The sequence below is a fragment of the Cajanus cajan genome, chromosome 8 (genome assembly GCF_000230855.2).
Source record: "Cajanus cajan strain Asha chromosome 8, NIPB_CcT2T_4, whole genome shotgun sequence".
NCBI lineage: Eukaryota > Viridiplantae > Streptophyta > Magnoliopsida > Fabales > Fabaceae > Cajanus > Cajanus cajan.
This window is the reverse complement of record NC_138524.1, coordinates 6,433,978-6,457,730: the sequence shown is the minus strand read 5'-3', so window position 1 is coordinate 6,457,730 and position 23,753 is coordinate 6,433,978. Positions and strand designations below refer to the sequence as shown.

The following is a 23,753-nucleotide window of genomic DNA, read 5'->3' as shown; positions in this document are numbered from 1 at the left end:
AATAATAACATTAACGAAGTCGTTATTAACTAACAACTCTACCAACATCAAAAAAAAATATTATATAAATTGCCATAACCCATAACAACAAATATATAAACAGTTTCAAAAACATAAATAATTTCCAAACAACCTCACTTAAATAAATAATTTCAAATGTTTTATATCCATCTTTATTATTTATCTCTTTACAAATGAATGCAGCTATCATTTTCCCAACAAACGACGACGAAATACGAATAGTTGGAATAGGAAAGGGTTAAGATTGTGACTAAGGCGGTAAGAGAAAACAATAATAAAAAAAAAAAGTTAAATATCCATTGATTCAACGAGTGGCTTACAAAATTTCAACATATTCCATTTTAAAGTGATCCTCATTCGCAAGATGCTAACTTTGTTATATTCAATTTAAAAATAAAATTCAATTCTTATTGGTAATACTTGGTTTGAGACTGGTCATGCCCCAGGTAACCTAAATTTTAGAATGTAACTTATATTGTTAAATGATTTTCTTTTTGACTACTTACTTTAACATGGAAAATAAAAAAAAAAATGTTTAATTGCTAAATATGGATACTCATATTACAAAAATTTATTGGCATAGAGAATTCTATCCAGTGACGAAGTGATTCATTATATTTTGTGATCTTAACTACTTTTTATCTTCGTTATTTGATTTTTTTTACTGACCCAAGTTTCTGTCTCTCTCTGTCTCTCTTTTTGGGTAGTCTAATAAAGATCCAATTGAAAGATAATATTAAAATTAATATATCTTAACGATCATTGATGAACTTGAAAAGAACAATAAGAGACAACTTAAGTAATTAAATCTTATAAAAACGACACAAGGAAGGAAGTAACAAATACAAAAAAATCAGCAAGTTTGCTTTCATTAAACTGTCATACAGCACTTGATATGTGGGGTCTACAACATTATTATGATGATTGATGTCAAGTTTAGAATTCAATGGATTGCATGCACATGTTATTATCCTTGTATTAATCATCGATATGACGACTAGGTGATGGTTGGAATGGAATATAGGTCAAAATATGATTACATTCGTATCTAAACTTCCTAGCTATACTCAAACCAAAACCATTAACTACGCTCTATATATCATGGACCAATTACATACGTGTAAGAGAAAAATATGATTATTACAACAAACAATGGTAAGCTGTATGAACAGTGATTCCAAGTGAAATTTATTTGTAATGTAAAAAATTCAAATTTTTAACTTATCATTTTAAGAATCACTTTACAGTTTACTTGATTGATCACCCCCGCTATAGGGTTATACAATTATTGTGAGATACATGATCAATGTCAAAACTGATTTTACTAATTAATTAAGGTGAATAACTCTGTAAAATACTACTCATTCCATTTTTTTCCTCCATTTTTAGTAAAATTTTATATTTTTTTATTTGTTATTTTTTTATTTTAACATAATATTAATTATTATATTATCAATTATTTTCTTATATCTCAATTAATTTTTAATTAATTTATAAATAACAACTAATAATATATATTTATTATGAAATAAAAATAAATATATATCATATAAAATATTAAAATTATTCTATAAAAAATAGACAAATTTATTACATTTTTTAATTTGTGTAAAATAAATTTAAACCACTATTGTAAAAAAAAAAAGATGATAAGTCTTCTGTTTAAATTTAAAATAAATATTTTTAAATAAATACTTATTTTTTTAAGAAGTACATAGGAGTTATTTCATTTAAAAAGTAAAAAAAATTACTTATTTAAAAAAAGGCTTAGATAGACAAACACACAAAAAAAAAGTGTTTATTTTATTTTAAAAAAACACTTTTATAAAAAATAGAAGTTTAAACAGATGGACTTATTATCATTAATATCAAATTGGAAACAATTTGACTTGACAACAAAATTTATGATTGTTTAATCAAGTAATTAAATGTTTAAATTATGATTCTTGTGAATATTTGAAGTTGAAAAAAGATGTCTTTCTAAATCTTCTTAAAAAATTAACTCTCATGTTTAAAAAAAGATATTCTTTAATAATAAAAAAAAATATTACAAGATCGAGAAAACACAGTACAAGAAATTAGTAAACGTTAAATATTTTTAATTTTGACCAGTTTGTTTAAACTTGAAATAAATAATCATAAAAGAAAACACTACTTAAAAAAATATTTTGTCGGAAAACAGATAAAATTTACTTATTTTAAAAAATAGAAAACTGTTTATCTTAAAGATAAACAATTTATATGAACACACTATAAAAGTAAAAAAAAGGTTTATTTTATTAAAAAAATATTTTTAAAAGCTTAAACAAGCATTTCCCTTATTCTGTTATCTAGATAGGTAGGGGTGTATTTGATTACTCATTCATGCACTCATATAAAAAAAACATGAATGTAGATAAATTGAGTTCAATGTATGTTTAACTATTTTAAATGGTAAAGTAAATTTCAAGCGTGTGGTTCAGCAGTAAAAGTTGATCCACGCTTAAATAAAGTCAGGAGTTCGAATTCTGTTTTGTATATACAGTCGCCTTAAATCTTGAAGCCAACTATCCCACTCTTTAAGGTACTTCCAATCTACCGAGAAGATTAATGAAAAAAAAAAAGTAAAGCAAACATGTACTAGATCCTATTCCTCGTTGACTGACCTACACTCGTTAAGTTGAATTCAACTTTTAACGGTTTGTGTTCGCTTGCGTTTCAACTTAATATTTGATTTTTCTAAAGTACAGGACCTTGCCTTCTGTTCCATAACATTTTTTTTAAAATTTTATATCATAGTTTCCTTTTAGTAAAAACTATATAAATTTATTGTACAAATACAAATTTTCAAATATAAGAAAAAAAAACAAAACTAATTCTCCAGATAACAAGTAATAATAAGTACCGACAAGAGTTATTCATGAAACGAGAAACAATATATAGAACATGTTATTCCTTAATTTATAACGAATTATATAATTGTTTCTTAATCAAAGAGATTAATGGTGGAACATTTCATCAGGTATTTAATTAAGATTCTATTTTCGATGAAACCTTTTCATTTTTTATATCAAGTTTCAATTAAAGATAGTATATTTTTTTATTATTAAAATCAGTAAAATCAAATAAAGTTAACTAAATTAATTTCTTAATTAACGCATAAGTTTCTTAAATTTATTTATAAATAAGTTCGAAGGGAGCATGTATTATGGAATGGCAAGAATATTAACCGTGGTTTAAATTATTTTATTTAATTTAAGTTTTTTAATCAATTTTTGGAAAACACATTATTTACCCGAGTAATAAAAAAACAGGCACCGTATAAAGTGAGGCGATACGGTTTGACATTGGAACCAAATTTATTTCAGTAAGTACATTAATAATCATTAATGTAAACATATAGTACTACATTTATTTGTTTTTTTTTTAAATGAAATATATTAACAGCACTCCAGTTTTTGACCTACTTTGAAAGAGAAAAACACAATGAGTCAATAACAAAAAAAATGAAATTAATTAAAATATTTTATAAAAAATGAACAATTCATCTTTGTTGAGTATTATCGTAAAGGTTTATTGGGTAGAAGAATAAATAGTAGGGTACCTTGGCGAACGTAACATTTGCAGAGAAAGGGCAATTAAAGTTGGAAACTTGAAAGGGGTTTTGTTTTGGGTCTCAACTCTCAACATTCCATGATCTATCCCAATCACCAACTAAACAAAATCTCAGTTCTCACTCACAGGTTCTTTGTTTTTGGTTTACATGGTTATTATAATATTGTTAATGAACTATCATTCTATCTTTCTTCTTAATCAGCTATGGAAACTCACTAGTTTTACTTCCCTACACATAAATTACTCATTCCTAGGGTTTCTAGTGTTCCCCCTAGCTTTTTCAACATGGTTTTATCAAACTAATTCTCTCTGTTTCTATCCACAGTATTGATTGATAGAAGGGGTGAATTGAATTCCATCACCTTGATGGATCCCCATTTCAAGTCCAATTTCATCAACGGTGTTAGACTCAACCAAGTTCCCAACACGCTCCATGCAGAGGATCAGATGAAACCCTTTGAATTTGGATTCGTGGATAACCCCTTTCTTCTTCCACCTGATCCAAACGCTGCTCAAAATCCTCTTTTTCTCTCCACCGAAGAAGACTCTCCCTTGGATGAGTCAGATTTTTCTGCCACTGTCCTACGCTACATAAACCAAATGCTCATGGAAGAGGACTTGGAGGAGAAGCCGTGTATGTTCAACGATTCCTTGGCTCTCCAAGCTGCTGAGAAATCATTCTATGATGTCATTGGTGAGACATACCCTTCTTATTCTTCTTCCATCCAAAACTCTCAGGACAGTCCTGATGAAAGTAGTAGCATCAGTGGTACAACAACTAGCACTGTTAATAACTCAGTTGAGTGCCATTGGAATAATGGTGATGTTACTGACAACAAGCCTTCCATGATGCAATCCACTTTGCCTGCTGACTTTGTTTTCCAGGCCAGTTCAATCCAATCTTCTTTGAACACCCCAACCACAAGCAACTATGCTGTAAAGGACAATGGATTCATGGCAAGTTCTGGATTTTTAACTCCAGGGTCAACAACCTTGTTTAGCAAGAGTGAATCTGTGCTGCAATTTGAGAGGGGTGTGGAGGAAGCCAATAAGTTTCTCCCTAAAGGGAATCCATTGGTTATTGACTTGGAGAACCCCTCCTTTGTAAAGGTGCCTCCTCGGACGGTGGAAATTAAGGCGGAGAGAGATGAAATTTCTCCAGAGTCAAGAGGAAGGAAGAATCACGAGCGGGAAGATGGAGAAGCAGAATTACAAGATGGAAGAAGCAACAAGCAGTCAGCTGTGTACACTGATGATGACAGTGAGCTATCAGAATTGCTTGATAAGATACTGCTGGGCGCAAGGTGGGGAAATGAGCCAGCTCCTTTGTGTATTTGTTTCGCGGATCTTCCCAATGGACCATCCTTGGGTAAATTAGAGGAAGCAAAAAAGTCTGATGGCGGGAAGAGCCGTGTTAAGAAACAAAGCAACAAGAAGGGAGTTGTGGATCTGAGTACATTGTTGATTCTATGTGCACAAGCTGTTTCTTCTGATGATCGCGTAACTGCTAATGAGTTATTGAAGCAGATAAGGCAACATTCTTCTCCACTAGGTGATGGAACTCAGAGGTTGGCTCATTCCTTTGCAAATGCTCTTGATGCACGTTTGGCTGGCACTGGCACTCAGATTTATACTGCGTTGTCCAACAAAAAAACCTCTGCCGCGGACATGGTGAAGGCTTATCAAATGTATATTTCAGCCTGTCCATTCAAGAAGCTTGCAATCATTTTTGCAAACCATACAATTTTGCATCTAGCCAAGGAAGTTGAAACTCTTCACATTATAGACTTTGGCATCCGCTATGGCTTTCAGTGGCCAGCTCTTATTTATCGTCTATCAAGACGACCTGGTGGGCCGCCCAAGCTGCGCATTACAGGGATAGAGCTTCCTCAGCCTGGTTTCAGGCCAAAGGAGAGAGTCCAGGAGACGGGGCTTCGCCTTGCAAGGTATTGTGATCGCTTTAATGTTCCATTTGAGTTCAATGCTATTGCTCAGAAATGGGAAACCATCAAACTTGAGGACTTGAAAATAAAGGAGAATGAACTTCTTGCAGTGAATGCCATGTTTCGATTTCAAAATCTACTTGATGAGACAGTTGTGTCGAATAGTCCCCGGGATACTGTTTTAAATTTAATAAGGAAGGCAAATCCCAATATCTTCATACATGCTACTGTCAATGGAAGCTACAATGCTCCATTCTTTGTGACACGGTTCCGGGAGGCCCTTTTCCATTATTCTACTTTGTTTGATGTGCTTGATACCAATACTGCTCGGGAAGATCCAATGAGGTTGATGTTTGAGAAAGAGTTCTTTGGGCGGCGGGTAATGAATATCATCGCTTGTGAGGGTTGTGAGAGAGTTGAGAGGCCTGAGACATACAAACAATGGCAGGTTCGACACATGAGGGCTGGATTTAGGCAACTTCCCTTGGATCAACAGCTTATTAACAAATTAAGATGCAAGTCAAAAGGTGTGTACCACAGTGATTTCATGCTTCTTGAAGATGGCAACTATATGCTGCAAGGTTGGAAGGGCAGAGTAGTTTATGCTTCCTCCTGTTGGGTGCCTGCATAGGCCTTCACAATGTTCTTCGCAGTGTAGTTAATTAGGAGAAGTAAGGGCCATGGTAGACTAATCTTATCCATCTCTGTATTCTAAAATTTAGTCTTCATAATTATGAGGGCAGTTGTATTATTTTTAAAGTGCTGATTATACAAATCAACAATCTTAGTATATATTAGCATTACCATCGGATGACAGTATAATATAAGTGGATTCTAACTAAATTCTTTCTTTTTACGTGTCGCACACTCATACCATGTTTGATTTTCTTTAGTGTATATAATTAACTAAATTTATTTTGAGGTGCATGGTGAATTCACCATGCGAAATCAACTGCAGTCTGCGCTGGTAGTTTTAGAGTAGTTTTAGAGATGAGTATGGTAATTGGTTACAAGGTTTCCAGAGGAAAATTAGTATCACTACAGTCCTTATGACAGAATCATGTTCATGGGGGCATTGTATCTTCTTTGGAAGTTGCCTAGACTATGGAGATCAGGAAACTCATTGTAAAGTGTGATTCCAAATTAGCTATAAATGGATGGCATAAAAACCACCCCAGCTGGTTCATTGTTGAGAGCATTCATGATTTCAAAAGGAAGACCATGTGAGCTGAAATTTGTTCGCATATAAGGAGATGCAAATATGTTAGATGATAGTTTGGCCAATATGGCTCATCACCTGTATGGATTGGTGGATAATAAATTATCATTGATGTTTCTGCACATTGTATTGGCATTCCCATGCCCTGCTCTTTGATTAATTAAGTTTTTGTTTGGGCCCTCTTTTACCTAATACTGTTGTGTTGATTGTCGAGACGAAACTAGAAAAAAAAAAATTACAATACGAGAGAATATTTGTTAATGTGTTTAAAGTTTAATATTTCAATTCCTTAAACAATATTTTTAAGTCTGTCCCTTGTCGGTGAATATTAATAAATAACCTTCAATTCTTAAATAAATTTACAATTAAATGTGTGATGTCATTTCAAATATTTTTAAAAGAAGACAGGGTCATACAATATGTATCATTTGGCTTGATTTTTTTTAGACATTAAAAATTAATTTAAAGCTAAAGTTAAAATTTGTTTAATATATATATATATATATATATATATATATATCTTTTTTGAAATTATCAAGTTTAATAAGATTCTTTTAAGTAAAACTCTTTCTTTTTACATCAAAAGTAAAACTCTTAAACAACAAGTTTTTATATTATCATAAAAGAATGATGAATTTTTCAAAAACTATATTTATATGCTTTAATAGACTTATATTATTTTTAAACAATTATTAATTTGTACACCAAAAAGAATATTATTAATTTATTTTTATTTTAAAATTTTAGTAAAATTATATCTTAAAAACTTAAAATGAGGATTTTATTCGCTTTAAGACGTGCTATTGTAAAATATAGATGTTCTATATATTTTTCACAATTTATCTGTAAATGATAAGGTTTTATTTTCAACATCAATAATCTGTGAACATATGTCTTGAAAAAATTATTAGAATGCCGTACATTGTGGATATCGTTATTCAACGAATAAAACAAACAATTCTGAAAAGTCAAAAAAGAAAGGAAACATGTTTACTGGTTATTCGCAAAAGTGTTGTGAGAGAAAGTCTTGGCTTGGCAACCAAGTAACGCCGCCCCATAGGCTGGGCAGGTACCAGGTAGCCAGTAAAAACAACCACTCTCTAAATTTTTTTTTACTTAAATATATTTTTATTTTCTTTAAAATGAACAATTTTTTTATCTATCAAAAATTAAATAACTATATTAAAATAAAAATTATTTATCTTAAAAACTAAGGTTAGTGATTTTAGATTTAAAAATAATGAAAATTAAATAAGATGATAGATGATACATGCCCCCTGTATCTGTTTGACAACAATAGGCATAGCACTGTACGAATAGTCAAAGTGAGTGACCGGTTTGGGTGTTCCAATCGCTGTTGTTGACTATATAAGGCATAAAGTAAACATAACCTTACCAGTTACCAGTTACCAATTACCATTGCCTTTGTCTTTACCTTTTCCATTACCCAAGCAAAAGCAACCATGGATGAAGACAACGATTTCTCAGAAACCGGCAAGTTCATAAACCAGATCCTCATGGAAGAGAACGTCCAACAGAGACCATTCTATGATTCACTCTCCTTGCAACTTACCGAGAAATCCTTCTACCACGCTCTCACCGGAACCCTACCTCTTTCCCCCCATCAACACCCCCTTGTTCACAGTCCCGAAACTGAAACCACCAACACCAGTAGCAGCTCCAATAGCAACAACGGTGACAACTTCTTTTCAGATGAAAATTCTCGTGAGTTCAAGCCTCCTTCTCCTTCTCCAGATTCTGTTTCTGTTTCTGTTTCTGCTTTTCAGTTTAACCCCCATGCCCTTTCTCAACCACCTTCACTTACTGTTGCTGATCGACTCTCTGATTTGGATTCTTCTATTGCCAAACTCTTGGCGCAGAATATTTTCAGTGATGTTGATTCTGTTTCTCAGTTTAGGAGAGGCTTGGAGGAAGCTAGCAAGTTTCTTCCTCCGGGGCCTAACCTTGTAACCCCTCTAGGTTCAAAGGGAGAACAATCAAATAACACGTTGGGAGATGATTCCTATGGGTTGAAGTTGAAGGGTAGGAGGAATCACCAACGCCAGGAGATACAAATCAGGGAAGACGAAGAAGATGATGATGATGATGAACAAGGGAGAAGTAACAAGCAATCAGCACTTTCCTTTGTTGATGAGAGTGACTTGTCCGATGCCTTTGATCGGGTGTTGCTAAATGTTGAAACCGTGTGTACTGAACACACTAGTGGAGCAGTGAAAATTGAGGAGCCAGATGGAGGGAAGGGTCGTTCTAAGAAACAAGGGAGGAAGAAAGAAACAGTGGATTTGAGGAATCTTCTGATGATGTGTGCACAATCTGTCTATGCCAATGACAACAGAACTGCCAATGAATATCTCAAGCAGATTAGGCAGCACTCTTCTCCCTTTGGAGATGCATCACAGAGGTTGGCTCATTACTTTGCCAATGGCCTTGAGGCACGCTTGGTTGGAGATGGTACAGGTGCACAAGGAATGCATTCTTTTTTCAACTCTAATAGGATCACTGCTGCTGAGTTTCTCAAGGCATACCAGGTTTTCCTATCTGCCAGCCCTTTCAAGAAGTTTACATATTTCTTTGCAAATAAAATGATTATGAAAGCAGCTGCAAAGGCTGAAATTGTCCATGTTATTGATTTTGGCATCCTACATGGTTTCCAATGGCCAATTCTTATCAAGTTTTTATCAAATAGAGAAGGTGGACCTCCCAACTTGAGGATCACAGGGATAGAGTTTCCCCAACCTGGATTTCGCCCCACAGAAAGAATTGAGGAGACAGGTCGCCGTCTGGCTAACTATTGTAAGCGTTACAATGTTCCCTTTGAGTACAATGTGATAGCTTCACGAAACTGGGAAACCATTCAGGTTGAAGACTTTAAAATTGAGAGGAATGAGCTAGTTGTTGTGAACTCTCTGATGAGGTTTGAGAATTTACTGGATGAGACTTTTGATATGAACAGTCCTAGAAATGCACTCCTGCATTTGATTAGGAAGATAAATCCGGATATTTTTACTCAGTCCATCGTTAATGGATCATACAATTCCCCCTTCTTTGCTACGCGGTTTAGGGAGGCACTGTTTCATTATTCTGCTATTTATGATATGTTTGACACTGTAATACCTCGTGAGAACCAATGGAGGTTGATGATTGAGAGAGAGATTTTGGCCCGGGAGAGTATGAATGTTATAGCATGTGAAGGTTCTGAGAGGATTGAGAGGCCTGAGACATACAAACAGTGGCAGGTTAGGAATACGAGGGCTGGTTTCAAGCAGCTCCCACTGAATGGTGAATTAATGACCAAATTCAAGACTAAGTTAAAGGAATGGTACCACAAAGATTTTATCTTGGATGAAGATAACAACTGGATGCTTCAAGGTTGGAAAGGCCGCATATTGTATGCTTCCACATGCTGGGTGCCAGCATAATGAAATGCTGCTGGACTCGATTCAGAACTCATATTAAAGGTATGAATTTATGAATTAGTCGTCGGCTTTTTTTCACATTCCACTTATTTTCTCTGTTAAAAGCTTTGATGTATAGTCCTACTAATACTTGCTGGTTACTTGAGCCTTGAGATATTTTAGCTTTTATGTTGCTATGGTGAGGCTTATTTTGCTCGTTAAATTCTTTCAGGTTCTGGATGGAATCCTTGGTCTGGCAACCTACTTGTTTAACCTTCAGGTGCTGTGATGAAGATATGACCAAGCTTTGCTCCGTGTTACTTGGTAAAGTTATGGCACGAGTTTTCTGGTAGAGTCAAGTTGTGAATGTAATCCAAGTTCTATAATGGTAAAGAGTGCGTGTAGAGTAGGAGGGCCCATATAGCATGTTTGCCCCAGTACTTGCAATCAAAATGCTGTTTTATTTTCTCTCTAAAGTCTAACCAGCTTGCATTAGGCATTTCGCATCATTCTATATAAATTTGTAAAATATTTTTGCAGGATATGTTGTCCCATTAGCTACTGAATTGACAATGTGATTAATTTGAAACAGATGACTATCTTCAGTTTGTTTTTATTTATTTTTATTTTTTTCCGGTGATATTCTTACTAGCAAGTTTGTTTTATTTGCAGCAACTTCTGTAGAACTTGTGATTTCCAGTCATAGAATAGAATCACTAAAAATGGCTGGTAATTTGTTCCACCGATCAAAGAACTTCCATATTTGTTGTCTATTGCTGCTACATAAATATAAACTAGAATTGTCAGTCAGATATGCTGACAATTACCAGCTTCTCCTTGCCTTTTCTCCCTGCATTAATTGCTCCCCCCAAAACTAAGTTTGAACTTCTAACAATGCTTAACAAGATATAACTTCATTTTATCTTATAAATTGCGTGCTGATTGGTTGCACAAATTTTAATAATTTTCAATCAACAATGGTTTTCAATTAATAATTTTATAACGACTTTGCTGGACCTGAAAGCTTTACCCTGTGATTTGTTTTCTTGCTTGCCAATTAATCTGCTTGCTGTTGCTCGTATAATACTGTGAAATTTGCATGACATGAATTGCTTAAATGTCGCTCGCAATTTCTTTCAATGCCTCGAGAACTTGATAGATCAAAAGTTACTCTGGTTTATCATCATTAGTGAATGAAATAAGCAAAGTTACACTACATGTGTGCATGTTTGATTTGCTTCTAATCTCAACTCCTCATTTCAGTGCAATATCTATGGTTTAGCTTAATTTACACAGATTTTACTGTTATTAAGTTGTAATAAGTCTTGTTCTATATTATTTTATTCATATTATTGAAAGTTAATAAATGTATGAAAAGGATAATGATTTTATAAAAATTAATCTCATGATTAATTTATTTTTTAGAAACGTTTTTACACACAAACAACTTTCTACATAATATTCCATCCACCTCTCAATAAGTGTAGTTTTAACATTTTAGTTCTAAATAAATAATTTTCTTATTTTTCAATATAAAATGTTAAATAGCTTTTTCTTAATTAATCTAATAATTTGTAAAATAGTAATTAGTTTTTTTCTTAATTAATCTAATAAATTATTGAATCACCACAATCAAGTAATACATTATTGAATGTTGAGATATTTTAATAAAACTGTATAAAAAATGATACATTTTATTAATTTGGGTGTAGAAATCTAAAATTGTAGAAAGTATTATTAATGATACAAATTAAAAAAAATAATATTATATTAAAAAACTAACATGATACTATATTTATTTTTTATGAGACAGAGAGTGCTATTGTTAATGAAAGTTAATTTAATTTTATTTTTTACTTTAAAAGAAACTAACACTAAGTAAAGTGGTTGTAAGTTGCTTTGTTGGAGGCATTTACTGTGGGCACTGATATTTTGGTTTGATCTAGAGGTAGAGGCTAATGTATTTTATGGTGTATTAAGACCATCGATAAATTTTAAATCTTAAAATTGATTATAAAAATTATAATTAAAATATATTTCTTATATGAGGAGAGATCCGTTTATTCTAGAAGTAAGTTTACCTAGAATTATTCTATTCAATAACTTATGTTCTATATCAAATTTCAACGATCCAACCGTTCAATTTAAAGTTTTTAATGCATAGATCAAATATGCAAATTTTTAAGAAATTTGAAAATCATTTGATACTTCGTTTCATTAATTCGAATCAATGTATAAAATGATTTTATGATTATCCGTCAACTTGAATTAATGAAATGAAGAAATAATTTTTAAATTTTTTAAAAATTTGCAGATTTGATCTATATATTAAAATTTTAAATTGAACGGTTGGATTATTGACATTTAATGTAGAACATGAATTATTGAGTAAAATAAGTTTAGGTAAACTTAATTCTTGAATAAAACGATCTCTATTCTTGTTATGTTATATATATATATATATATATATATATATATATATATATATATATATATATATATATATATATATATATATATATATATATATATATATATAGGGAACATATCAAGTGAGAGGAAATTTATTATGAGAGATAAGATGGTTAAAATATAACCCTTAGATTAATTAAGTGAGAGAAAATTTGGAAGTAGACAATTTTATGTGAAGATTAATTTTTTTTAATATATATATATATATTAAAAATCACGTTACATGATCATTACCACCGATAATCGAAGAATAAGTTATTTAATTATTTCTATAAATTGATATTCTTTTATTACGTTGATAATATCGTGTTCGAATCTAAAATTTGTGTATATTTTAAAATATCTGTAAATATTTTATTTCTTAAGTAAATAAAAAATATAAAAGAATCATTTGATCCTATATTTGATTTCAAAAATCATTTCTTTAAAAATATATTTGTAATATTATTTTTTATAATAAACCATGATAGTGACTCTTATATTTTTATAATTATTCAAATTACTGAAATTAATTTAGTAATAAAAGTTAAAATAATCTGGAGAAGATTTTCAATTTGAATTTTGTAACCATACAGTACAATGTTACATGTTCATATGTTCGTGGACATCATTAAGTAATATACCGTTCTCTTGTGTGGTCCTAGAACAGACTTTTAAGTAATCTTAGTACCTAAAAAAAAAAACCACTTTTGATTAATCTCTACAACAGTACAACGTCTAATTAATCTGTACACCGCATCTATACATGTAAATGTAACATAAATACAAATAACTAACGCAACCACGTCAAGTTAATGGTTGCTTCCAGAACTATTTAGTATATCATTTCCCACTTGGTCAGTGTTCTATGAACTTATTTCTGTGTCTTTCGGAGAAGAACAAAAAGCGATTTGAGTGTTGTTCACTGTCACGATGGAAGCAAATTTTCCCTTTGGTGAAGAAGAAAAAGATGAGAGCATATTATATGTCTCCGATTCTCTTGGTTTTGCAGCCACGGATCTTTCGTTGGAAGACAAAGACAACGATTTCTCAGAAACCGCAAAGTTCATAAGCCAGATCCTCATGGAAGAGAACGTGGAACATAGGCCTTTCTATGACTCTTTCTCCTTGCAAGTTACAGAGAAATCCTTCTACCACGCTCTCATCGGTAACCTTCCTCATTCCCCCAATCAACACTCCCTTGTTCTTAGTCCTGAACCTGAAATCACCACCACCACCAGCAAAAACAATTTTTTAGACCAAAATTCTAGTGAGTTGAAGCTTCCTTCTCCTTCTCCTTCTCCTTCTGCTTTTCAGTTTGACCACCGCGACCTTTCTCAACAACCTTCAATTACTGTTAGTGATGGACTCTCAGATTTGGATTCTTCTATTGCCAAACTCTTAGCACACAATATTTTCAATGATGCTGATTCCGTTTCCCAGTTTAGGAGAGGGATGGAGGAAGCTAGCAAGTTTCTTCCTCCGGGGCCTAACCTAGTAACTGCTCTAGATTCAAACCCTAAACAACCGACCAACGCGTTTGGACAGAATTCCTATGGGTTGAAGAGTAGGAAGAATCAGAAGCGCCAAGAGACAGACAATAGGGAAGAAAAAGAAGATGGTGAAGAAGAAGGGAGAAGTAACAAGCAACCAGCACTTAGCCTTGCTGATGAGAATGACTTGTCAGATGCAATTGATAGGGTGTTTGTGTGTGTGGAAAATGTGTGTAATGAAGACATTTCTTTGCATAATGGAGCAACCAAAGTTAAGGAGCCAGATAGAGGAGGAAAGAAGGGTCGTCCAAAGAAACATGGGAGAAAGAAGGAAACAGTGGATTTGAGGAATCTTCTGCTGATGAGTGCACAATCTGTGTATGCCAATGACTTCAGGACTGCCAATGAATATCTGAAGAAGGTTAGGCAGTACTCTTCTCCCACAGGGGATGCATCACAGAGGTTGGCTCATTACTTTGCCAATGGCCTTGAGGCACGCTTGATTGGGGGCGGTACAACTGCATTAGGGCTTTTTTCTTTGCTGAGTTCTAAGAAGGTTACTGCTGCTGAGTTTCTCAAGGCATACCAAATTTTCCTATCTGCCTCCCCTTTTACCAAGTTTACATATTTCTTTGCAAATAAAATGATTATGGAAGCAGCTGCTAAGGCAGAAACAATCCATATTATTGATTTTGGCATCCTACATGGTTTCCAATGGCCAATTCTTATTAAGTTTTTATCAAATAGAGAGGGTGGACCTCCCAAGCTGAGGATCTCAGGGATAGAGTTTCCCCAACCTGGCTTTCGTCCCACAGAAAGCATTGATGAGACTGGTTGCCGTCTGGCTAATTATTGCAAGCGTTACAATGTTCCCTTTGAGTACCATGCCATAGCATCAAGGAACTGGGAAACCATTCAGGTGGAAGCGCTTAAAATTGAAAGCAATGAGGTAGTTGCTGTCAACTGTCACAATAGGTTTGAAAATTTACCCGATGAAAGTACTGATGAATTGGATAGTCCTAGAAATGCAGTCCTGCATTTGATCAGGAAGATAAATCCAGATATTTTTACTCAGACCATCAGTAATGGATCACATAATTCTCCTTTCTTTGCCACACGGTTTAGGGAGGCACTCTTCCATTTCACTGCTATTTATGATGTGCTTGACACTGTCATACCTCGTGATAACAAATGGAGGATGATGATTGAGAGCGAGATTATGGGCCGGGAGGTTATGAATGTTGTAGCATGCGAAGGTCCTCAGAGAGTTCAGAGGCCTGAGACATACAAACAGTGGCAGGTTAGGATTACAAGGGCGGGTTTCAAGCAGCTCCCACTTAATAAGGAATTAATGACCAAATTTAGGACAAAGTTAAGGGATTACCACAAAGATTTTGTCTTAGATGAAGATAACAATTGGATGCTTCAAGGTTGGAAGGGACGCATTTTTAATGCTTCCACTTGTTGGGTGCCAGCATAATATGATGCTACTGGACTTTTGGATTTGGAACCACACTCATGCTTAAGGTATATACTCTATGCACTATATACTTCTTGTTTTCCCTGTTAACAATTTGAAGTTATATAGTCCTACTAACTTCCTGGTTACTAGAGATATTTCACCATGCATGTTGCGATGGTGAAGCTTATTTTGCTCATTAAATTGTTACAGGTTATGGTATCCTTGTTCTGGGGGTCTGATTGCTTAACCTTCTGGTACTGTGGTGAAGATTGTGCGAAGCATTGCACCAAGTCACTTGGTAATTATGGCATGGCTTTTTTGGTATAATTTTGAGACTTGTGAAAGTAATGCAAATTCTATAGTGATACGGAGGACATATTATAGTTGGATCAAGGATTGCCCTGTTACCATGGTTGCTCGAGTACTTGTGATCAAAATGTTAGTTATGTTTTTTCTAACCAATGTGTGTTAGGAATTTCACATCCTTGTAGGTAAATTTGTAAAATGTTTTTGCAGGGTACATTGTATCTTAACCAAATTAGCTACTGAATTGACAAGATACTATTGATTTGTACCAGATAAATATCTTCAGTTTGTTTTTTCAGTTGATGTTCTTGCTTGCAATTCTGTTTTATTGCAGCAACTTCTGTGAAACTCATAATTTCCACTCTTAGCATCTCGAAAAATGGCTGGTAATTTGTTGCACTAATCAAAGATCTTTGTATCTATTATTATTATTATTATTGCTAGTAAGATATGATCGAATGCTGACAAATACCGGCTTCACCTAGCCTTCTATCCCCACCTTAATTGCACCACCAAAAATAAGTTTTAACTTTAACAATGCTTACCAAAATATAAATTGTTTGGATCTTGTATATTGCATGCTGTTTGGTTGCACAATTTTTATTATTTTTTCCATTAACTGCTATTAATGGATAAAGTATTGTTTTTGATGCAGCTAGCTAAGATGCTTTCTTATTTAAGTAACCATTGCCAAAGTGATCTGGCCTATTCACATAACCACTTTGCTTGGACCTGAAAATTTTGCCTTGTGGTTTGTTTTCATGCTTGCCAATTAATGTGTTGGGTGTTGCTCGTATTGTGAAATATTCATGACATGAATTGCTTAGATGGAGCTGGCAATTTCTTTCAATGCTTTCAGACAAATTGAAACTTAATTGAAAAATGAATGAAATTTTGAAGTCTCTTGAATACATTTTGCCAGACAAATAATCTTTCAATACCTCGAGAACTTGATAGATCAAAAGTTACTCTGGTTTATTATCGTTGTTTAATGAAATAAGCAGAGAAACACATCATGTGTGCATGTTTCTTTGACTTCTAAAATCAATTCCTATGTTTCAGTAATCTACAGTTGAGTTTAAGTTAAACAAACTTTACTATTATATTTATTATAGTTAATTTTATCTAACTTCAAAACAAAGCACTTAAATTGCTTTGCTGGAGGCATAGAAAAGAGAGACGGAGAAAAAAATGTTTTTGCATTTGAAGGTTCTGAGAGGATTGAGAAACTTGAGACATACAAATAGTGGCAGGTTAGGAATACAAGGGCTGGTTTCAAGCAGCTCCCACTGAATGGTGAATTAATGGCCAAATTCAAGACTAAGTTAAAGGAATGGTACCAGAGATTTTTTCTTGGATGAAGATAACAACTCGATGCTTCAAGGTCGGAAAGGCCGCATATTGTATGCTTCCACTTCCACATGCTGGGTGCCAGCATAATGAGATGCTGCTGAACTCGATTCAGAACTCATATTAAAGGTATGATTCTATGAATTACAGTGTGTTTGTTTTAGTTGAATCCCGAATTCCATAGCTTTTACGTCCAATGATTCAAACATGCCATTAGTCATTGGCTTTTTTATTCATTCCACTTCTTATTTTCCCTGTTAAAAGCTTTGATTTATAGTCCTACTAATACTTGCTGGTTACTTGAGTCTTGAGATATTTCAGCATTTATGTTGCTATGGTGAAGCTTATTTTGCACGTTAAATGGTTTCAGGTTCTGGGATCCTTGGTCCGGTGACCTACTTGCTTAACCTTCAGTTGCTGTGATGAAGATTGTACATAGCTTTGCTTCGTGTTACTTCGTAAATTATGGCACGACTTTTCTGGTAGAGTCAAGATGTGAATGTAATGAAAATTCTATAATGATTAAGAGGGCGTGTTAGAGTAGGTGGGTCCGTATAGCATGTTTGCCCCAGTACTTGCAATAAAAAATGCGGAGTATTTTCTCTCTAACCAGCATGCATTAGGCATTTCACATCATTCTATATAAATTTGTAAAATATTTTTACAGGATATGTTGTCCCTCGAGCCAAATTAGCTACTGAGTTGACAATATGTGATTAATTTGAAACAGATGACTATCTTAGTTTGTTTTTTTTCCGGTGATGTTCTTACTTGCAGCAACTTGTGTGAAACTCGTGATTTCCAGCCGGTAATTTGTTCTACTGATCAAAGAACTTCCATATTTGTTATCTAGTGCTGCTACATAAATATAAACTAAATTGTCAGATTAGAATGCTGACAAATGACAATTGCCAGGTCCTCCTTGCCTTTTTCCCCTGCATTAATTGCACCCAAGAACTAAGTTTGAACTACTAACAATGCTTAACAAAATATAACTTCACTGAATCTTATAAATTGCATGCTGTTTGGTTGCACAAATTTTAATAATTCACAAATAACAATGGTTTTGAATGCTGCTAAGATGCTTTCTTATTTACGTACCATTGCCAAAGTGATCTGTGGCCTATTCACATAACCACTTAGCCTGGACCTAAAAGCTTTACCCTGTGATTTGTTTTCATGCTTGTCAATTAATCTGCTTGCTGTTGCTCGTATAAGTACTGTGAAATATGCATGACATGAATTGCTTAAATGTAGCTCGCAATTTCTTTCAATGCCTCGAGAACTTGATAGATCAAAAGTTTCTCTGGTTTATAATCAATATCATTAATTAATGAAATAAGCAATGTTACAGACTACATGTGAGCATGTATGTGTTACTTAAAAAATCAATTCCTAATGTTTCAGTAAACAAAGCACTCAAGTTGCTTCGTCGGAGGCATTCACTATCGGCAGTGATATTTGGTTTGCTCTAGACTAATGTATTTTATGGTGCATCCAGATCATCTGATCATGTACAGGTAAACCCTATACCCTAAAATTGATTATATAAACTATAGTTAAAATACTTGTTAAAATATTAAATATTAATATTTTTAAATATCATACTAAATATTATCACAAGATTTCTCAAATACTAGTTTAAAATATTGTCGATTCAATTACTACGATACATTTTGTTTACGTAATTTCATTAATTTGCATATAAATTATTTACTCTTAAAGTATAGATATTCAATCATTTAATGATAAAAATATGCTTTAATTTAAAAATTATTCTTAAAATACATAATTCTAACAAAATTTATATCTTATTTATTTTTATTATATTATCTATCATTTTTTGGTACATTTAATATATTATCTATCTTTAATTTATTATCTATTCTTAAAACACGTTTTTATTACATTACCCCAAACCGAAGCCATCCCCGTTCGTAAATTTATCAAATATATCACAAACACCTATTATTTAATTTTTTTTATTACGTTATTTATCACCTGCTATAGCATTTATAATTTTTATATGTTAAATTATTTTTTTTGGCTTCATTATTTATTTTTAGGATTAAGCTTGATCTCACTATTTTTAAATTATTTAATTCAATTTTTTAATTTTAAAAAATATTTAATATTATCTTTTTCGTCTTAATTAACTCTAACAAAGATAATAAAATCAGGAAAATGGTAACATTGAACTATTTTAAAAATAAAAGGATCAAATTAAATATTTTAAAAATAATTTTCCTAAATTGGATACTTTAAAAATAGTGATTAAATTAAATAATAATTGAAAGAAATTATCAAATAGGTAAGTAAAATTTAAATTTATCTAGTAAAAAATATATGTTAAATAAATTATTATTCAATTTGATAATTTAATTTTATAAAGAAAATTTTAATGTTATTTTTTAGTCTAGTTTCATTAATATGGTTAGGGTTAATTTTAATGGAAGAACAATAAATATTTTTTAAAAATTAAATCATTTTTTCAAATAATGAAATTAAATTGAATTTTTAAAATAAAAGGAAGAACAAAAGTATAATTTAATTATTATTTTTTATATCTCTCTCTCATCGCATCAAATAGCATGAGGTGAGGTGTGTGTACATTTCTTTTAATCTTTATCCTATGGCTATTGGCTAATGCCTATGTTCATGATAGCCAAAACTCAAAAGCCATAAATATTATATAACTAACGCCACCTCGTCAAGTCAAGTCAAGTCAACTACCCATAGTCAATGGTCAATGGTCAATGGTCAATGGTTGCTTCCAGAACCATATGCTTCATATTATTTCATTTCCCACTTTTTCATTCATTCATGTTCTATATAGTATTCTTTCCGTATATACTTCATCATGCTTGCTTCTTCTTCTTCCATTACCATATACTACTCTTTAGTATTCTTTTGGTACATACAATAAATGTCCCACAATTTTTGGATAACATTAAGTAACACCGTGTGGTCGAGGCTCGACCAGATTTTTAATAATTCTCAACATAATATTTAATTAATCTCTACATGTATGATTTAATTAATTATATTTTCAATTAATCACTACATCAAATAATTTATTTTTCATATATTGAAAAACCTAATTAAAGATTATATACAAACACTTTGTCACTTTTTTTATTAGATGTCATCTATTATAATATATTTTATTTTTCTCTCTCCATGTCTCGAACACGAACAGCATGAGATGTATATAGTACAATATGTTGTATCCTTTATCCTATATCTATATGGCTAATGCCTATGCTCATGAATCATGATAGTTTGTAAATAACTAACGCAACCTCGTCTACTACAACTACCCATAATTAATGGTTGATTCCAGAACCATACAGTGTTATTTCATTCATTCATTCATTCATGTTTTATGAACTCATCGTGCATGCTTCTTCTTTGTCTTTCGGAGCAGAACAAAAGGTGATTTGAGTGTTGTTCACTGTCACGATGGAAGCAAATTTTCCCATTGGTGAAGAAGAAGAAGAAGAAGAGAGCATATTATATGTCTCCGATTCTCTTGGTTTTGCAGCCACGGATCCTTCGTTGGAAGACAAAGACAACGATTTCTCAGAAACCGCGAAGTTCATAAGCCAGATCCTCATGGAAGAGAACGTTGAACACAGGCCTTTCTATGACTCTTTCTCCTTACAAATTACAGAGAAATCCTTCTACGACGCTCTCATCGGTAACCTTCCTCATTCCCCCAATCAACACCCTCTTGTTCTTAGTCCTGAACCTGAAATCACCACCAGCAAAACCAACTTTTTAGACCAAAATTCTAGTGAGTTGAAGCTTCCTTCTCCAGATTCTGATTATGTTTCTGTTTCTGCTTCTCAGTTTAACCCCCAAGATCTTTCTCAATCAAATTCAATTACTTTTAGTGATGGACTCTCAGATTTGGATTCTTCTATTGCCAAACTCTTAGCACACAATATTTTCAATGATGCTGATTCCATTTCCCAGTTTAGGAGAGGGATGGAGGAAGCTAGCAAGTTTCTTCCTCCGGGGCCTAACCTAGTAACGGCTCTAGATTCAAAGGGAGAACAACCAATCAACACGTTTGAACAGAATTCCTATGGGTTGAAGGGTAGGAAGAATCACAAGCGCCCAGACATACAAATCAGAGAAGAAGAAGATGATGATGATGAAGAAGGGAGAAGTAACAAGCAGTCAGCACTTAGCCTTGCTGATGAGAATGACTTGTCAGATGCAATTGATAGGGTGTTTGTGTGTGTGGAAAATGTGTGTAATGAAGACATTACTTTGCATAATGGAGCAACCAAAGTTAAGGAGCCAGATGGAGGAGGAAAAAAGGGTCGTCCAAAGAAACATGGGAGAAAGAAGGAAACAGTGGATTTGAGGAATCTTCTGCTGATGAGTGCACAATCTGTGTATGCCAATGACTTCAGGACTGCCAATGAATATCTGAAGAAGGTTAGGCAGTACTCTTCTCCCACAGGGGATGCATCACAGAGGTTGGCTCATTACTTTGCCAATGGCCTTGAGGCACGCTTGATTGGGGGTGGTACGACAGCATTAGGATTTTTTTCTTTGCTGAGTTCTAAGAAGGTTACTGCTGCTGAGTTTCTCAAGGCATACCAAATTTTCCTATCTACCACCCCTTTTACCAAGTTTACATATTTCTTTGCAAATAAAATGATTATGGAAGCAGCTGCAAAGGCAGAAACCGTCCATATTATTGATTTTGGCATCCTACATGGTTTCCAGTGGCCAATTCTTATCAAGTTTTTATCAAAAAGAGAGGGTGGACCTCCCAAGTTGAGGATCACAGGCATAGAATTTCCCCAACCTGGATTTCGCCCCACAGAAAAAATTGAGGAGACCGGTCGCCGTCTAGCTAACTATTGCAAGCGTTACAATGTTCCTTTTGAGTATCATGCCATAGCATCAAGGAGCTGGGAAACCATTCAGGTTGAAGCCCTTAAAATTGAGAGAAACGAGGTAGTTGCTGTCAACTGTTACTTGAGGTTTGAAAATTTACTTGATGAGAGTACTGATGAATTGGACAGTCCTAGAAATGCAGTCCTGAATTTGATCAGGAAGATAAATCCGGATATTTTCACTCAGGTCATCAATAATGGATCACATAATTCCCCTTTCTTTGCCACACGGTTTAGGGAGGCACTCTTCCATTTTACTGCTGTTTATGATGTGTTTGACACTGTCGTACCTCGTGATAATGAATGGAGGATGATGATTGAGAGCGAGATTTTGGGCCGGGAGGTTATAAATGTTGTAGCATGTGAAGGTCCTCAGAGGGTTCAGAGGCCTGAGACGTACAAACAGTGGCAGGTTAGGATTACAAGGGTTGGTTTCAAGCAGCTCCCACTGAATAAGGAATTAATGGCCAAATTTAGGACTAAGTTAAGGGAATACCACAGAGATTTTGTCCTAGATGAAGATAACAATTGGATGCTTCAAGGTTGGAAGGGGCGCATTTTTAATGCTTCCACTTGTTGGGTGCCGGCATAATGAGATGCTACTGGACTTATGGATTTGGTACATAACTCATACAAAAGGTATGTTTCTAAGAATCAGTCATCGGCTTTTACTCTATCCACTTTATACTTCTTGTTTTCCCTGTTAACACTTTAAGTTACTTAAGATATTTCAGGATGCATGTTGCGATGGTGAAGCTTATTTTGCTCATCAAATGGTTATAGGTTATGGTATCCTTGGTCTGGGAGCCTGGTTGCTTAACCTTCAGGTGCTGCGGTGAAGATTGTACGAAGCATTGCACCATATCACTTGGTAATTATGGCATGACTTTTCTGGTAGAATTGAGACTTGTGAAAGTAATGTGCTATGCACCAGGGTTTCCATACACATTTTCACATTGGTCCTATTATCATGTTTGCCTGAGTACTTGCGATCAAAATGAGTTATTTTCTTTCTAACCAATGTGTGTTAGGAATTTCACATCCTTGTAACTGAATTTGTAAAATATTTTTGCAGGGTACATTGTCTCTTAGCCAAATTAGCTACTGAATTGACTAAATGCTACTAGTTCGAAACAGATAAATATCTTTATTTTCAGTTGATATTCTTGCTTGCAATTTTGGTTTATTGTAGAAACTTCCGTGAAACTCATGATTTCCACTAACGAAAGATCATTGTATTTGTTATTATTATTATTATTGTCTATTGCTGTTGCATAAGTACTATAAACTAGAATACTAGTAAGATACGATCGAATGGTGACAGATGCCGGCTTCACCTAGCCTTCTCTCCCCAACCTATAATGCCCCGCCAAAAAACTAAGTTTAAACATTAACAATGGTTAATAAAATATAACTTGTTTGGATATTGTAAATTGCATGCTTTTTGGTTGCACAATTCTTATTATTTTTCAATTAACTACTATAAATGGATGAAGTATTGGCTCTTGATGCTGCTAGCTAATATGCTTTCTTACTTAAGTAACCATTGCTAAAGTGATCTGATTTATTCACATAACCACTT

The 23,753-nt window shown here is 33.4% G+C and overlaps 4 protein-coding genes across 12 annotated transcripts; all 4 read left to right on the top strand.

Moving 5' to 3' along the window:
* The first annotated feature begins 3,585 nt into the window (after positions 1-3,585).
* LOC109798702 (scarecrow-like protein 14) lies at positions 3,586-6,412 on the top strand. The gene is made up of 2 exons (XM_083062245.1): positions 3,586-3,743; positions 3,941-6,412. The coding sequence occupies exon 2, from the start codon at positions 3,982-3,984 to the stop codon at positions 6,187-6,189; it is 2,208 nt and encodes a 735-aa protein (XP_082918371.1). The 5' UTR covers positions 3,586-3,743; positions 3,941-3,981; the 3' UTR covers positions 6,190-6,412.
* Positions 6,413-8,159: 1,747 nt separating this feature from the next.
* Positions 8,160-10,809, top strand: LOC109798919 (scarecrow-like protein 31). Of its 3 annotated transcripts, none has more exons than XM_029271279.2 (3): positions 8,164-8,502; positions 8,691-10,256; positions 10,426-10,809. In XM_029271279.2, exons 1-2 carry the CDS (start codon positions 8,326-8,328, stop codon positions 10,215-10,217), a joined length of 1,704 nt encoding a protein of 567 aa, XP_029127112.1. In that variant the 5' UTR covers positions 8,164-8,325; the 3' UTR covers positions 10,218-10,256; positions 10,426-10,809. The 3 variants fall into 3 exon arrangements, with proteins under 3 accessions (XP_020214943.1, XP_029127112.1, XP_020214944.1); XM_020359355.3 differs by having other exon boundaries at positions 8,658-10,256; XM_020359354.3 differs by having other exon boundaries at positions 8,160-10,256.
* Positions 10,810-13,454: 2,645 nt separating this feature from the next.
* On the top strand, positions 13,455-18,017 carry LOC109798628 (scarecrow-like protein 34). The gene is made up of 3 exons (XM_020358960.3): positions 13,455-15,664; positions 15,810-17,384; positions 17,626-18,017. Exon 1 carries the CDS (start codon positions 13,578-13,580, stop codon positions 15,615-15,617), a length of 2,040 nt encoding a protein of 679 aa, XP_020214549.1. The 5' UTR covers positions 13,455-13,577; the 3' UTR covers positions 15,618-15,664; positions 15,810-17,384; positions 17,626-18,017.
* Positions 18,018-18,653: 636 nt separating this feature from the next.
* LOC109798629 (scarecrow-like protein 31) lies at positions 18,654-23,332 on the top strand. Of its 7 annotated transcripts, none has more exons than XR_014428575.1 (4): positions 18,654-18,775; positions 20,683-22,810; positions 22,955-23,042; positions 23,247-23,332. XR_014428575.1 is itself a non-coding variant. In XM_020358964.3 (3 exons), the coding sequence occupies exon 2, from the start codon at positions 20,718-20,720 to the stop codon at positions 22,761-22,763; it is 2,046 nt and encodes a 681-aa protein (XP_020214553.2). In that variant the 5' UTR covers positions 18,654-18,775; positions 20,683-20,717; the 3' UTR covers positions 22,764-22,810; positions 22,955-23,332. The 7 variants fall into 7 exon arrangements, 5 of the variants coding, with proteins under 5 accessions (XP_020214553.2, XP_029127110.2, XP_020214551.2 ...); XR_002239804.3 differs by having other exon boundaries at positions 22,906-23,042; XM_020358964.3 differs by having other exon boundaries at positions 22,955-23,332.
* Positions 23,333-23,753: the final 421 nt, after the last annotated feature.